The sequence below is a fragment of the Candoia aspera genome, chromosome 1 (assembly GCF_035149785.1).
Source record: "Candoia aspera isolate rCanAsp1 chromosome 1, rCanAsp1.hap2, whole genome shotgun sequence".
NCBI classification, from domain to species: Eukaryota; Metazoa; Chordata; class Lepidosauria; order Squamata; family Boidae; genus Candoia; species Candoia aspera.
The window spans coordinates 286241065-286255492 of NC_086153.1; the positions used below are offsets into that span (position 1 = coordinate 286241065).

General features: G+C 41.5%; 1 protein-coding gene across 1 annotated transcript in view; it reads left to right on the forward strand.

Moving 5' to 3' along the window:
- Positions 1-3419: 3419 nt before the first annotated feature.
- The window catches only part of AQR (aquarius intron-binding spliceosomal factor), a 55143-nt gene continuing 44134 nt past the window's right edge, over positions 3420-14428 (forward strand). The window contains exons 1-7 of the mRNA XM_063290001.1: positions 3420-3544; positions 5983-6039; positions 9338-9378; positions 10080-10115; positions 11085-11205; positions 12765-12905; positions 13834-13902. Coding sequence (XP_063146071.1) covers positions 3437-3544; positions 5983-6039; positions 9338-9378; positions 10080-10115; positions 11085-11205; positions 12765-12905; positions 13834-13902 — 573 coding nt within the window. The 5' untranslated portion in view covers positions 3420-3436. The remainder of the gene's footprint in view (positions 3545-5982; positions 6040-9337; positions 9379-10079; positions 10116-11084; positions 11206-12764; positions 12906-13833; positions 13903-14428) is intronic.

Below are 14428 nucleotides of genomic sequence, written 5' to 3' on the forward strand. Positions count from 1 at the left end.
AAGCTGTGGAGTTGGAAAATGAAGAAAAAAGCAATATTTTGCTTGGTGTGGTTTAAGAAGCTTCCGTCTTCCTGACATTTTGCTGATTTGCTTGTTTGTATTTAGACCATCACTCTTAGTTACTCTTAGACTAAAATATTGTTCTGTCACAGTTCAGCAGTAGAACAAGAGATTGCATTTTCCAACACTGGGATATTGTGACCTTTGAAAGCCATAAAGAGGGTGGAGTTTGTGAAGATAAGAATCCTAAGGATCTCAAAAATCCCCAAAGCCCTTGTCTCATCTCCATGTTTTGGCCCAGGTGTAGAGTCCCAACGTCTGAAGTACCTTTACTTCCCAATGTAGACACTTCAGACAACATGTATTTAACTTCAACAACAGTTTATTTGATTAAAAAAACGGCTGGGTGTTCAATACAGGCTTCATTTGGGAAACCGCATGACACACACACGGTGGAGGTATTGGGAGCTTTTATACGTGCCTGAGACATGACGCATGTCCCCTGAGGGGTGGCATGGTCCAATCACAAAGCTACCCTCAGGTCTTTGCCCCTGTCTCCTCTGTCCCCAGTGCAAAAGCGAGATAACAATAGTTAGACTGGCTCTTCACAGGTAAGAATGTATAACAAAGGTTTAGCTGGATTAAATACTTCCCTTCCTATTTGGCAGTGATGGTCTCCTACTGCTGAAAAATTCAACAAATTTTATCCAAACCAGCTATTACTGGCATTTTTTGAAAAAAAAAAAAGCTTTTAATAAATGTAGCTCAAAAGATCTTGCTCTGATTTCCATATGCAGCCTATTTTATATTTCCATCAAGTTCAGATTGGCAGCTAGGATGTTGTTCTGTAGTAAAAAGTGCAACTACCTATGCTTCTTTCATGGTAGATGATGAGTCAGAGTTCCATGTCATGACGTTTGCACCAGACTGAACAACGTGAGATGGTCAGACCATTTCCTCTGGGTTGGGCCCCCAAAATGAATGCTGTAGAATGAGCATAGTTTGATGAACTAATTTTTGATCCTTATCCATTTCTGTTCCTATTCTGGGCTATAGATACATTGGTGGAGTGAAGGAATAACCCAGCCTGACAGAAATATACTTCAACTAAATTAAAAGGTGCCTTCCTCCTGTCATCCACATATCTCCGTTTCATTGATTACAGAAGCAGCACCTGGATTAATCCTGGAGGAAGACTGTGCATATATGCAATTTGTGGAAATGTAAACAAAATGGGATAATAACTTTATTACACTACTAACAACTTCAGTGTTGCATTTGGAGTAATGTGGGTGGCTGAAAAACATTGAATGTGCAATAAACTCAGAAGAAATTTTAACAAAATAATGCAATGCTTGCTTTTACATCCAATGTCCAGCAGAGGGGAGCAGCTATCATCTCAGTTTATCATTTCACCATAAACATTTGAAGGTTGATCAGATGTAGTTAAAGAAAATAACAGCTGTAACAAACCCTACATTTCCAGTACAGATTGAACAACTGTTTTGGTCAAAATACTCTTAAGAGTACAACTCTGTATATGTTTATTCAGATGTTAGAGCCACTGCATTCTATTGCATTTATTGACCTCCTTTAAGCTTGTGCTGACTGACAATTCTAGGAGTTCTAACTACAATAATATAATAATATAGCCACATCTCCCTCTATATGAGCTCGATTCTTGGTGACTGCACAGCTATGTAGTTGTTTTGGCAGCAACCTGGAAGTGGTACGCTCTGCCTTCTTTCAGATTTTGTCTGACTTCTCATTTTAAGTTACAGCCATAGGATTTTCTGATGCTACAAAGAATTGCAAGTACTGATCAGCTGTGATCTTGTTTACCTTTTTCAACAGCAGCCAAGGTTCCTCTAGTGTTGCCGCTTAGGCATATCTGGAAGATAAGGAGAAACCTGTCCTATGTTTTATTTATTTATTTATTTTATTTATCAAATTTTATCACCGCCCATCTCCCCCCAAAAGGAGGGACTCTGGGCGGTTTACAATGCTTTTTTGCTTTGCAACTTTCCCTTGCTTTGTCATGCTTTGCAATTTGCCCTTGAAAACCTTTTATTCTTTTGGATTCTAGCTTTGATTATAAGTATCAACCGGGAAACTCAAAATTGTTTTCTGTAGCAGTCTAAACACACAATGATTTTGAAACACTAATCCTTCATCTCAAACTCTGTATGAAAGAAGTCATGTTTCTTCATATTACTGCAACACTATCAAATTAATATCTGCATATCCTTTTAAACTAAGGTAAATAGGGACTGAAGCTATATTATTTTTTAATGTATAACAGCCTTCCTCAAACAGATACTCTCTGGTTGGACTGTTTTTTCACAGTATTGTCAGTTTGCCTGAGACTATGATCTATTCTAACCTATCTGGAGTATATTCGTTTACTATCCAAATTAATCTGGATTCTCAAACCTTCCTTTTAAAGCATAGGATTATCTAACCTTTGGTTCATTAATTGTATACAAATAAATGCAAGATTTGCTCTTGGTATATGGACATAAGAGAACCAGTTTGGTGTAGTGGTTAAGGCATCAGGCTAGAGACCAGGAGACTGTGAGCTCTAGTTCTGCCTTAGGCACAAAGCCAGCCAGGTGACCATGGGCCAGTCACTCTCTCTCAGTCCTAGGAAGAAAAAAGCAATGGCAAATCACTTCTGAAAAACCTTGCCAAAAAAACTAAAGGGACTTGTCCAGGCAGTCTCCGAGAACAGATTAAATACACACACACTCATTAGCATTATATGGAAGCAGTTTGCCATTGTCTTAATTTTTTTTTTTTTAATTCCCCAGTCTAATTTGTAACCCTGAGATTTCTTGGTGGTTTCCCATCCACGTACTATCCAGCTCCCACCCTGTTTAGTTTTGTGAGATCAGCCAAGGTCTACTAGGCCGGTGTTTCTCAACCTCAGCCAATTTAAGATGTGTGGACTTCAATTCCCAGAATTCCTCAGCCAGCATCCCCTGAAGCAGGCTGGATAGGGAATTCTGGGAGTTGAAGTCCACACATCTTAAAGTGGCTAAGGTTGCGAAACACTGGCCTAGGAGATGCCATCTAACTGGGATGTAGTAAAGGAAAATCTAGTTACATCCCCTCATATCGCTCTCCTCCTTTTACTTGAACAAAGTCGCGTTACGTTAGTGGAGAGCCAGGAATCAATAGAAAAATACTACTCTTTCTTTCCCTCTCCTTCCGTTTTTTACTGGTGGGAAGTGCCCTATAAGGCTCTGCGAGGAGGGGCTAGTAAAAGACAGGAAGTAATACTGCCGCGTGGGGGAATGACGGGCAATGCCACTTGATAAGGGGAGAGGGGGCGGGCCTAAGTGAAGGCCCGAGAGGATGGGGTGGGGAAAACCTATCGTGATCCCGGAAGGGGCTGGGTGACTGACTTGAGCGGGGGTTTTCATGCGGGAGCAACATGGCTGCCCTGGTAGCGTCTACTCTGCAGCAACCGGAGTCTCTCCCTCCGCCCAAGAAGATTGTCGCTCCCACCGTGTCTCAGATTAACGCCGAGTTCGTGACGCAGGTGAAGCGGAGCGGCCGGGGAGGAGGCTGTACTGGAGCCCCGGAGGGGGCGGGGGATTGGGAAGGAGGGGTGTAGTTTCGCTTCGGTCGGGGCTTCCTGGAAAGCTCTTCCTCCTGGCTTCTCTCATGTCTGTGGAAGGAGGTTAAGCTGGCTGTCGCGGGCCCTGGTGCTGAGCCAGTGGTCTACGGAGGTCTCGTCGACCAGCTTTCCTCCACGCGGGGCCCTCCAGGTTGGTTGTCCGACCAAAGCCAACTTCTACAGCCCAGGTTATGGGAGATGTATTTGGACACTTCCAAGGCATGAAATCGGAGATGGCTGTTTTAAAACCAGACTTCTGATGTCTCGTGGGGATGTCTTTAGATCAGTGTTTCTCAGCCTTGGCAACTTTAAGATGTGTGGACTTCAACTCCCACAATTTCTGGCTGGGAAATTGTGGGAGTTGAAGTCCACACATCTTAAAGTTGCCAAGGTTGAGAAACACTGTTTTAGATAGTCCTGTATTATTTTGTTTGAAAAGCATGCAATTCATAGGTTTTTTCCCCTTCTCATGTTTTTCAGCTGCATCCATATTTCTAATAAGCTTACAGCAAACCAAAACATTGCTTCATTATAATTTTTTTTAAAGATATTCTAAGGGTTCACTTCTGCACAATGTATATTATTGCTTACCTTGAGAAGATATGATGTTTGTGTGTGTGTTCCATGTAATAAGCTTTATCTGGTTTACACAACAAAGGCTGAAATGATGTTGGGTACTTAAGGGCTCACTGTAACATCTGAGCATAACCAGTGTGATTAGTTTATGGCTTAGTGTGCTTTATGAAAACAAAACTATCAGCTAACTAATCTTGAATTATTCCTAACTGGTTGTGTGAATTATTCCTAATTGGTTGAATACAATACAAAAAACAATTACTACATTAATATTTCTTGGCTTAAGTTTTCCCATAGAGCTTTCCCTTCTCTTCATAATTTATCCTTACAACAATTTTACAAATCCAGCAAATTGTAGCTTTTTCAACAAACTTTAACCTAGTAATTATTGTTTAGTGCAGTGCGTTTGCTCAAGTATAGACTGAGCTAACCCATGCTGTATGAAACAGAATAACTACGTTCATATATAGCACCACACCATAAACAGAAAATCTGTGTTATAGCTTAACATAGTGTGTGAATTCAGCCAGAAATTGGCATAAATTTCATGGCTCAGTGGTGACTTGAACCTGATTCTTTCTGGTCTTAATACCTACCATACTATTCCATTTCTAGGTAAGCAACATTATGCAAACCAAGAGGAGGAATAAAAAACAGCCAATGAAAATAAAGCCATGAGATGCAATACAAACATAGCTCAATGTAGTTTATACCAACACTATTTTTCTACCTTTGCAAACCACGTTTGCAAATTCTACCATATTCATATAATACTTCATACATTGTCATTTGTTGTTTAAATATTGATTTCCATCTTTCTGAGGACCTCATCAATTCCATCCAACGATATCTCTCTCAATGTTCCTTTCAATCCATTCATTCTGCCTTCATATATTTGTTTTGTGATTCAGTTTCCTCCATCTGATCAACAGCCTTAACCTACTTCTTTCATACTGGTCACTCCCATTCCAATTGCATTCAACTTTTATGTTTTTCCTGACATTCTTGAATAATAAAGGAGCAAAAACTTGCTCTTACAGCTATTTTTGCTTCTATTGAGAAATAGACATTCATAGATTATATACTCCAACTCCCTGCCCAATACTGGAATTCCCCATTCCTGAGAGGTGGCCTCACGGGTGAAAGAGAGTCCACGACCTCTTAATCTGTTTCAAGCAGAAAACAATACCCTAATCAAGGAACTACCGAGGAGACAAACAATCAAGCAGAAAACAAGACCCTAATCAAAGAACTACCAAGGAGGAGAAAACACCCCCACCAATACTAGCAGGGCAAGCTACTGTATATAAACAGGGAGTAAATCCCACACTCGCTAGCACTGTTGATATTACCTAGCTGGATAATGAAATCTCTGCAAGCAAACAACCAAGCTCAGGACTCCACAGTCTGCTTCACTGTTTGAAGCTCTCACTGTTAGGAAATTATTTCTGGTTCTAATTTAAACCCATTGTTTCTTACATCTTTTGGAACAAATAAGACAATTCTGCCCTATCTTGGCATGACAGCCCTTTGAATACCTGAGAAGAGCTTTCATATCTCTCCTCCAGCTGTCATGCCAAACTACCTAATGAGAGACCTCTGTGCCCCCAAAGGCTAAACGCAAACTAACCGAAGAAGGAATTACTAGATTAAACTATCCAGTATGTCTTCATTTTGCTAATACACTTTTAGCCACAATACAGTATACAATTGACGTTGTAAAATACAGTATTTACAGTGTATCTGAATGGTATAATTGAATGATGTGTCCTTTTATTTTGCAGCTGGCAAATAAATACTGGGCACCGCATGTTAAGAAAAAGCTGCCTTTTGAGAGAAAGGTAACCGTTTAAATATAACATAACAATATAACAAGGCCCCCCTCATATGTGACTTGATCACTGAGGAGGGGGCAGACCTGGCATGTATTACTGAGACCTGGCTTGGCCCTGAAGGGGGGGTGCCCCTTTTGGAAATGTGCCCAGCTGGGTTTACGGTATGGCACCAGCTGAGATCCCAGGGCAGGGGAGGAGGGGTGGCTGTTGTCATCCGAGAGTCTCTTGTGCTTTCAGGGGCGCTGCTCCGTGAGTGACTGGTTGTGAGACCCTGTTTTTCAAGTTGGGTTCCGGAGAACAGTTGGGAGTATCACTACTGTACCAACCTCCCTGCTGCGTGGCAACCTCCCTGCCTGAGCTGCTCCAGGCTGTCTCAGGGCTGGCGGTGGAGTTCCCCAGGCTCATGGTTCTGGGGGACTTCAACCTGCCATCCCTGGGGTGTGCCTCGGAGGTGGCTCGGGAGTTCATGGCTACCATGGCCATGGGCCTGTCCCAGATGATTCAGGACCCGACTTGAGACAGTGGCCTCACCCCAGACTTGGTTTTCTGAGGGGAGAGTTACAGCTGTCCCCTTTGTCATGGTCAGATCATGCCCTGGTGGCCCTGAGATTCTTTTATGCCACCCCCCTCCGCAGGGAGGCAGGACCCATTTGATTGGTCTGCCCCCGGTGACTGATGGACCCGGCAGGGTTTCAGAGGGAACTGGGGGTTATGCCCGGTGATATGCTGCACGCCTGGGATAGGGAGGCGGCTGGGGCCTTGGACAGGATCGCGCCTGTGTGGCCTCTCTTGTCCCAGTGAATCCGTCACTCCCCGTGGTTTACAGAGGAGTTGAGGGTTCTGAAGAGGATTAAGAGATGCCTAGAGCTCCACTGGAGAAAGACAAAGACTGAATTCGACCGAACACAGGTAAGAGCCGCTATTAAGGCCTACCTTGTGGCGATAAAAGTGGCGAAACGTCAATATTTCTCTGCTCTTATTGCGTCCGCAGAATGCCGCCCGACGGCCCTGTTTAAGGTCACTTGATCCCTATTGGGGAAGGTGGGCTCAGTGACCCACCTACAGGGCCATGCAGAGGAATTTGCTGAGCACCTGCAGGACAAAATCGCTCAGATCTGCTCCAAGTTAGACTCCAGGCATGAGGCTTGGTCTGGAGAGATACCAGGGGAATGGGCTTACCCAGTTATCTGAGAGCGGTTTGATCCTGTTGAACCTGAGGAAGTGGACAGGATCCTACAGACAGTAAATGCCACCACATGCCATCTAGACCCGTGCCCCTCCTGGCTAGTAAAAGCAGCCCGGGAGGTGACATGTGGTTGGGTCCATGCGATGGTTAATACATCTTTGGGAGAGGGGGTGTTCCCGGCTACCTTTAAAGAGGCGTTGGTGCACCCCCTCCTCAAGAAGCCATTGCTGGACCCTACTGTTCTGGACAACTTTCGTCCAGTCTCTCACCTTCCCTTTTTGGGGAAGGTGGTTGAGAAAGTGGTGGCTTTGCAGCTCCAGAGGGTCCTGGAGGAAACGGATTATCTAGACCCCTTTCAGTCAGGTTTCAGGCCCAGTTATGGGACAGAAACGGCATTGGTCGCACTTATGGATGATCTCTGGCTGGAGCAGGTTGGTGGCAGTGCATCCATCCTCGCTCTCCTTGATCTCTCAGCGGCTTTCAATACCATCAACCATGGTATCCTTTTGGGCGGCTCAGGGAGTTGGGGGTGGGTGGCATATTTTTATGCTGGTTCACCTCCTTCCTCCAGGGCCAGTCCCAATTGGTGTTGATAGGGGAGGAGAGATTGGCCCCACAGCCCCTTCTTTGTGGGGTGCCGCAGGGATTAGTACTCTCCCCTCTCCTTTTTAACATCTCCATGAAACCACTGGATGCCGTGACTACCCTCTCCGAGTGTCTGGGGGCTGTGGGGGCCTGGATGGGGAACAACAGGCTTCAACTGAACCCAGGTAAGACCGAGTGGCTGTGGGTTAATGGTTCTTCTGTATCTGGGACATTAACATCTCTGGTTCTGGATGGGGTTGCACTGCCCCAGACAGACCCGGTGCATAACTTGTGGGTCCTTCTGGACTCAAGGCTCCTTGAAGAGCCGGTGGCAGCCGTGGCCAGGAGAGCCTTTGTGCAGCTACGCGCTGTGCACCAGTTACGCCCCTTCCTGGATCGGGAGGCCCTTCGAACAGTCACTCATACCCTTCTTATCTCTCATATAGACTATTGCAATGCACTCTACATGGGGCTACCCTTGAAAAGTATCCGGAAGCTTCAGCTGGTCCAGAATGCAGCTGTGCGAGCTGTTTTTGGTGCCCCCAGAAGGGCACATGTAACACCGCTGCTGTGCGAGCTGCATTGGGTACCAGTTTGCTTCCGGGTCCAATTCAAGGTGCCAGTTATTACCTTTAAAGCCCTACATGGCATGGGGCCAGGTTACCTGAGGGACCGCCTCTTCCCCATTACATCAACCCGTCCCTCCCAATCGTGCAGAGAGGACATGCTGCGGACCCCATCTTTAAGACAACTCCATTTGGCGGGGTCCAGGAAGCAGGCCTTCTCTGCAGTAGCTCCTGCCCTGTGGAACATGCTGCCCCCCGAGGTGAGATTGGCCCCATCACTCCTGGCCTTTTGGAGGAGTCTGAAGACCTGGTTCTGCCGCCTCGCTTGGGGTGGAGAGGGAATAGATCTACATGGGGATGGCTGCTATAGACCACTCCTCCCACACTTGGACTGTTTTTAGATTCTTTCGCCACTTGGACTTTTTATCTTTACTCTTATTTATATTATTTATTATTGTGATTTTATAATGTATATTTTATTATTGTTGTTTTAATTGATTGTTGTAAACCGCCCAGAGTCCCCCAATGAGAGGAGATGGGTGGGGACAAATTGGATAAATAAATAAAATACTATTCAATAATTCTATTTTCACTCGATAATAGATACTAGAAATAAAAGAAATGGTTTTTCTTACTTAATTGGATACAGAGCAATAACAGTATCAATTTAATATAGTTTATATCTTTAGTTTTAAGCAACACTCATTTCACTCTTAAAATTATGTTATATTAAATATAACTAGCTTTGATTTCTGAAAGTCTTTTTTAATCACTCTTTTATATTCTAAATACATCCTTACTCTTAGCAAGACATTTGTAAAACTACTACAATATTAACTTTAATTGTAATTACAGTGTTAGGCCTATTGCTCACTTAGTTACTGGCAAATACATATTACTGAGGAAAGGGAACTGAATTACATGAAATAATCATTTTACTGTATATCTTTTTTTTCTTGTTTTGTAGGTTATTGAAGATGTTTATGAAAAAGAAATTGTTAGGTCAAAGTATGTACTGAATACTGCATCTTCTGTATAACTGAGTGAAGACACATCCAGATTTGTTTTTAAGTTTTTCTCCTAAATTAAAGAATAATTGAGACAGTAGCCCTGGTGCTTTATGTTGTCAAACTGCTTAATATGAGTTATATCACAGATATATATTTTATGCATTTTAAGTAATGAAGGCATAATAAAATAATTACGATGTGAGCTTGTTTCTTCTATAAATTGTATTGCACAGACAGTTTTATTCACTGGAATAAATGAAAGTTACAATCCAAATCAGGCCTTTATGCAGCATGTTTGTCTAGGAAATCTGTTAAAAGTCATTTAGCCACCAGAAATAGGAAGAGAGTTAAAAGTTTACTTCCTAGTATTAATGTTAATAAACTGCAAGCAGAAACAGTGGAAAGTTTAGGCATATAACCTATATGCAAGATATCTATCTGTCCAGGGTCTGTCCTTAAAAGCTATCATAGTGTTCAAGATAGTGTAACAGCTATGTTGTAAGGAGTTTTTCAGGTTCAGGATAGAGGTGTCAGCCTTCTGAGCAAAAATTGTGTACACCACCCAGAGTCTCATGCAAGCGAGATGGGTGGCAATATAAATTCAATAAATAAATTTTCCTTCCCACCCAATGTTGCTGATACTACAGTTCCAGACAGCATAGCTTATTTAATTTTTTTTTTTCTTTTCATTGATTTCAGATTTGCTATTAGAAAAATAATGCTTCTAGAATTTAGGTAAGTAATTTGTTTTTACAGAAAATGCATTTAAAGTATGAACTGATTATAGAATGAGTTGATACTAGCTCCAAATCTGATTACAGGTGATCTGATATAGCACAATAGTTTGTTACGAATTCCTGAGTCAAAACTTTCTTAAGCTATTTACTCTTCAGCACAGCAAGGAGGTTTGCATTAGGGGAATGAAAGTGATACAGATTTGATTCCAAAATGATGCTTCAGAGTTTGCAAACTTAACACTTCCCAGTAACTCTTTAAAGCAGCCGCATCTTTTCCTGGTCTCACGAAGCAACTGTGGAAGAACTGGATCTGAAGTGCTGCACAGTTGTAATGTGTATAATACATTTCTGTTCTGATATCAGCATTAGTTGTTAAAAATACCTATCATATCTGTTACTTTGCATTTACCTATTGTTTTAAAGACAGATGTGCTTCTGAATATAATTATGGGACCACCTTAAGTTGAAGTGTCCATAACTTCTCAATATGGTCCCTTTTTTGGATCTGCATTATGGAGTCAAGGAGTGTTTTTGATATATGTGCTGTTTTGTTTGTTTATGATTAAATTTTCATAATATGACTTTCATAAAGCTTTTTTGTCTGTTATTGAGACAGCGGGCATTTCTTTTAGCTCTAACAAGTTGGAGGTGCGCATGTTTTCTTCTTGCTATACAGTCAACTTGAAGTAATGGTCAAACTCATATATTGTTTGTACCAGTATATGTAAAATGTCTCTATTCATTTAATGAATGGAGATTTCAAGACGACAAATGCCTCTGCCTTGCATTCTTCAACTACTCCAGTTGGCAGTAATAGGTTTACTGCAATGAGCTGTGTTGGAAGGTAACACGGAAAGCTACTTACAAAGCTTATAGATGGGTTCTTCATAAAAAACTACACTGCTGATCCCCTGATCAGTGACATACAAGACTGATGGTCACTCTTGTGTTTTTTCCTTCATTGCAGTCAGTACCTTGAAAATTACTTATGGGTGAATTATGCTCCTGAATTGTCCAGCAAGGCTTATTTGATGTCCATCTGTTGTATGGTGAATGAAAAGTTCAGAGAAAATGTTCCAGCTTGGGAGGTAATAAACACTGTTATAACAAGCAGAAACATTGATTCTTAATTTCCATGTTTCTCATTAACCACTTAGAGAGTTATCAAATGTGACAGCGATCATTCCTTATCTATAGCCACTTGCCACTATATTTTACTTTGCTATGCGCTCCTATTATACAATATCAGTGGATAGTTGAAAAGGTTTGCAATGTCAAACAATGTCAAAAGAACTGTTTTGGTAGCTGAAGGCGTTTTCTCAGTATTGCTGCTCAACAAAAGCTAGAATTTAATGAAGATTTTATCCTGTCAAAAATAGTAATAGAATTTTTCATTTGTCTAGGGTTACTGTATGGCAAATTAAAAGATTCACCCTTGTTCAGCTTTATGTAATTGAACGGATGTGTGCTTCCATTTTGCTCACAGGGAAGTTCTTTTGAGTACCTGCAGGTGATCTGGGAAAGTCCTCAAATTGGCCTCACTTTAGAAGGACACAGCCACCTTGAGCTTTTGAGGAGGAGTACCTCATGTGGCATTGTCCTAAGTGAAGCCCTCCTTTGAAAGATCTGCACAGGACACAAAAAGAAAACAAAGAGATAACTGTTCAAATAAAGCTGCGTATGAGGAAAACGAGCAAAACATTTCTTGTTCCCAGCAGGTTGCTTCCCAGCTTTCCTTCCCCTGCAGCCTCATGGAATGGCTGTTGAAATGTGGCAGGGGAGGGAAAGGAAAAACATAGGGAGACTGGCCTTTCAGGGGAAATCCTGCTAGCTGTACTTTCCCTTTTTATTTGCTGCAGCCTGAGAAGATGCTTGTGGCCAGGTAACTTGAGGGCGGGGCCAACTCAGTGAGGTAAATGTCTTAGCTGAGTTGATTGTGGCCCTCCTCTCTTAATCTGCAGACTCATTGTTAAGTGCAGAGGTTAAGGGATTGGTCCCTTTTGCTGGGCCCGTTCTCTGTGCATTGCCCTTCCCTTGATCTACATGTTCAGCCCAAGTTAAGAATGTCCATTTAGGTGCAGTTGGGAGCTCTCCTTGTAACAGATTCCCAGCCGGCTATGCAGACCTTTACTTCAGCATATGAGAAGCATGTTCTCATCTTTCAGTGAAATAATAGAAGTTAGGAATAAGGTGTTGGCAGATTGCTGGGAAAGCCTTTGGCCCAGGAGAGATCAGAAAAATCACACACCAGGCATTTCTATAAAAATAATTTATTTACAGAAAGCAAAACATATTTAAAAGGCTTCTGCATTCTTGCAGGCTCTTAGAGCAGCTACATGCCTACACAGAAAGGAAACAGAAAACTAAAACAAGTCCAAGCAAGTTGTTCTTTCCCCCCAGGTGCAAAAATTAACATTCGAAAAGGGGACAGTTGAATTCAACCTCTGCACCCGGCCAAAATGTTTAGTTACCATAGTAACTTTAATCTGTAGTAGAAAACATTAACATAAGGTTCTTTGTATTCATATAGTATGTGAATTTGAAGGTGAGAAGAGAGCTTGTATCTCTCTCAAGGTTTTCCTTTTCCCCAAAAGATGTTCCATCTGAACTTCCTGACAATCTGCTTCTACTTCTGTTTTTTGGTTAGACATTCAAGAAGAAGCCAGAGCATTTTCCATTCTTTTTCAAACGTGTGCTGGCTGCTTCCTTGGCAAAGAATGGTAGTGAAATCACTCTGCAAGAGCAGACAATACTTTTGCTCTTCCTTGATCACTGCTTCAACAGTTTGGTAAGATTATTTTTCAAAGATTGTTGTAATTAATGATACTTTTAGCATACAGTGAAATAGTGCCTAATGATGACTATACAATGAAATAGTGCCTAATTCACCACAGCCTCATTCCTAGTTAGCATTGCTAGTCTGCTTTGTTGCTTCTTTGCACTCTATTATGCCAATATTTCTAAGCTCTTGTTAACTTCTCATTTTAACATCAGAAGGCAGCAAGGCTAAATAAAAACAACAAAAATCAACCTCTCCCTCCAAACTCTTGCACTACAGGGAAGCTTAAAGGAATATTTTAAGGCACTGAAAGTAAAGATGTTAGTAGAGTGGTCAAAGAGTGGTTGTGGAAATAATATAGAATCTACAGCTTGGAAGCAGGTCAGGAATTTATTTATTTTATTTATTCAATTTATATAGCCACCCATCTCAGACCAGTGACTCTGGGAGGCGAATAGTAATAAAAAACAGACAGTTAAAACAATACAAAAAATTAAATATAAATACAGCCAAGAGATACTAAAATCCGTCAGTGGCAGCACAGCCATGAAATGGGGCACTTCAAACACTCGGGGCCCCAAGCCGGGCACAAAGCGAGGTCTTCAAGGCTTTCCAAAAAGCCAAAAGGGTCAGGATTATCCTAATCTCAGGATGAAGGATGTTCCAGAGGAACATAACAGAAAATAGACTGAAATTCTTGAATATCTGTTCAGAATATTGACTTTTAACCATAATACATTTTTGGGACTTCTATTCATAAAATTGTGCTTTCCTACTTTCCCACTAAAAGCTATTCTTGTGAGTCAGAAATGTATCAGGTAATAGGTGCAGCAAGAAAGGGAATAGCCAAACTTCAGTAATACTGTGGTATCCTAGCCTATATAATGTATCTAAACCTGTATAAACTCCCAAATTCCTTTCTAATTTCTTGTGACAGGAAGTGGACTTGATCAGAGGGCAGATCCAGCAACTCATCTCCCTCCCAATGTGGATGGGGTTGCAGCCTGTAAGTTGTCTAAGATAAAGGATTCAAAGATCCCAGAACCTTGTGGTATAGATAGAAATGTTCATATCTATGATTACAATACAGATACAGATAGATAAACTTTCTGCTTTCAGTTTACATTGTCCTAAATGGTGATGTCTTAATTTTTATGGCAAGTATGCTATCAATCAACCTTTTATATACAAAGGACAGCAATGGTTATTGCATACGATATGGTTCTCGTTGCTCCTTTGTAGTTTATCCCCCTCGCTTCTCATGTATGCTGAGGAAGGCATACAAAACTGTAAATTTCATTGGCTGTGTCAACACACTGTATGTAACCATGGTTTGTTAAATAAGCTATAGTTGGTTTGTTCACACTCTGCTAAACCAAAGCCATGCTTACATTTCACATTGTCTTGGATTACCTTGTATTAGGGTGGGCAAACAAGTCCTTTTACTTATTTTTAAATGAAAATAGGAATATAGAAGTTAGGTAAATGTGAATGTTGCAGTACTGATATTCTGAAAAATTAAATACATCTCT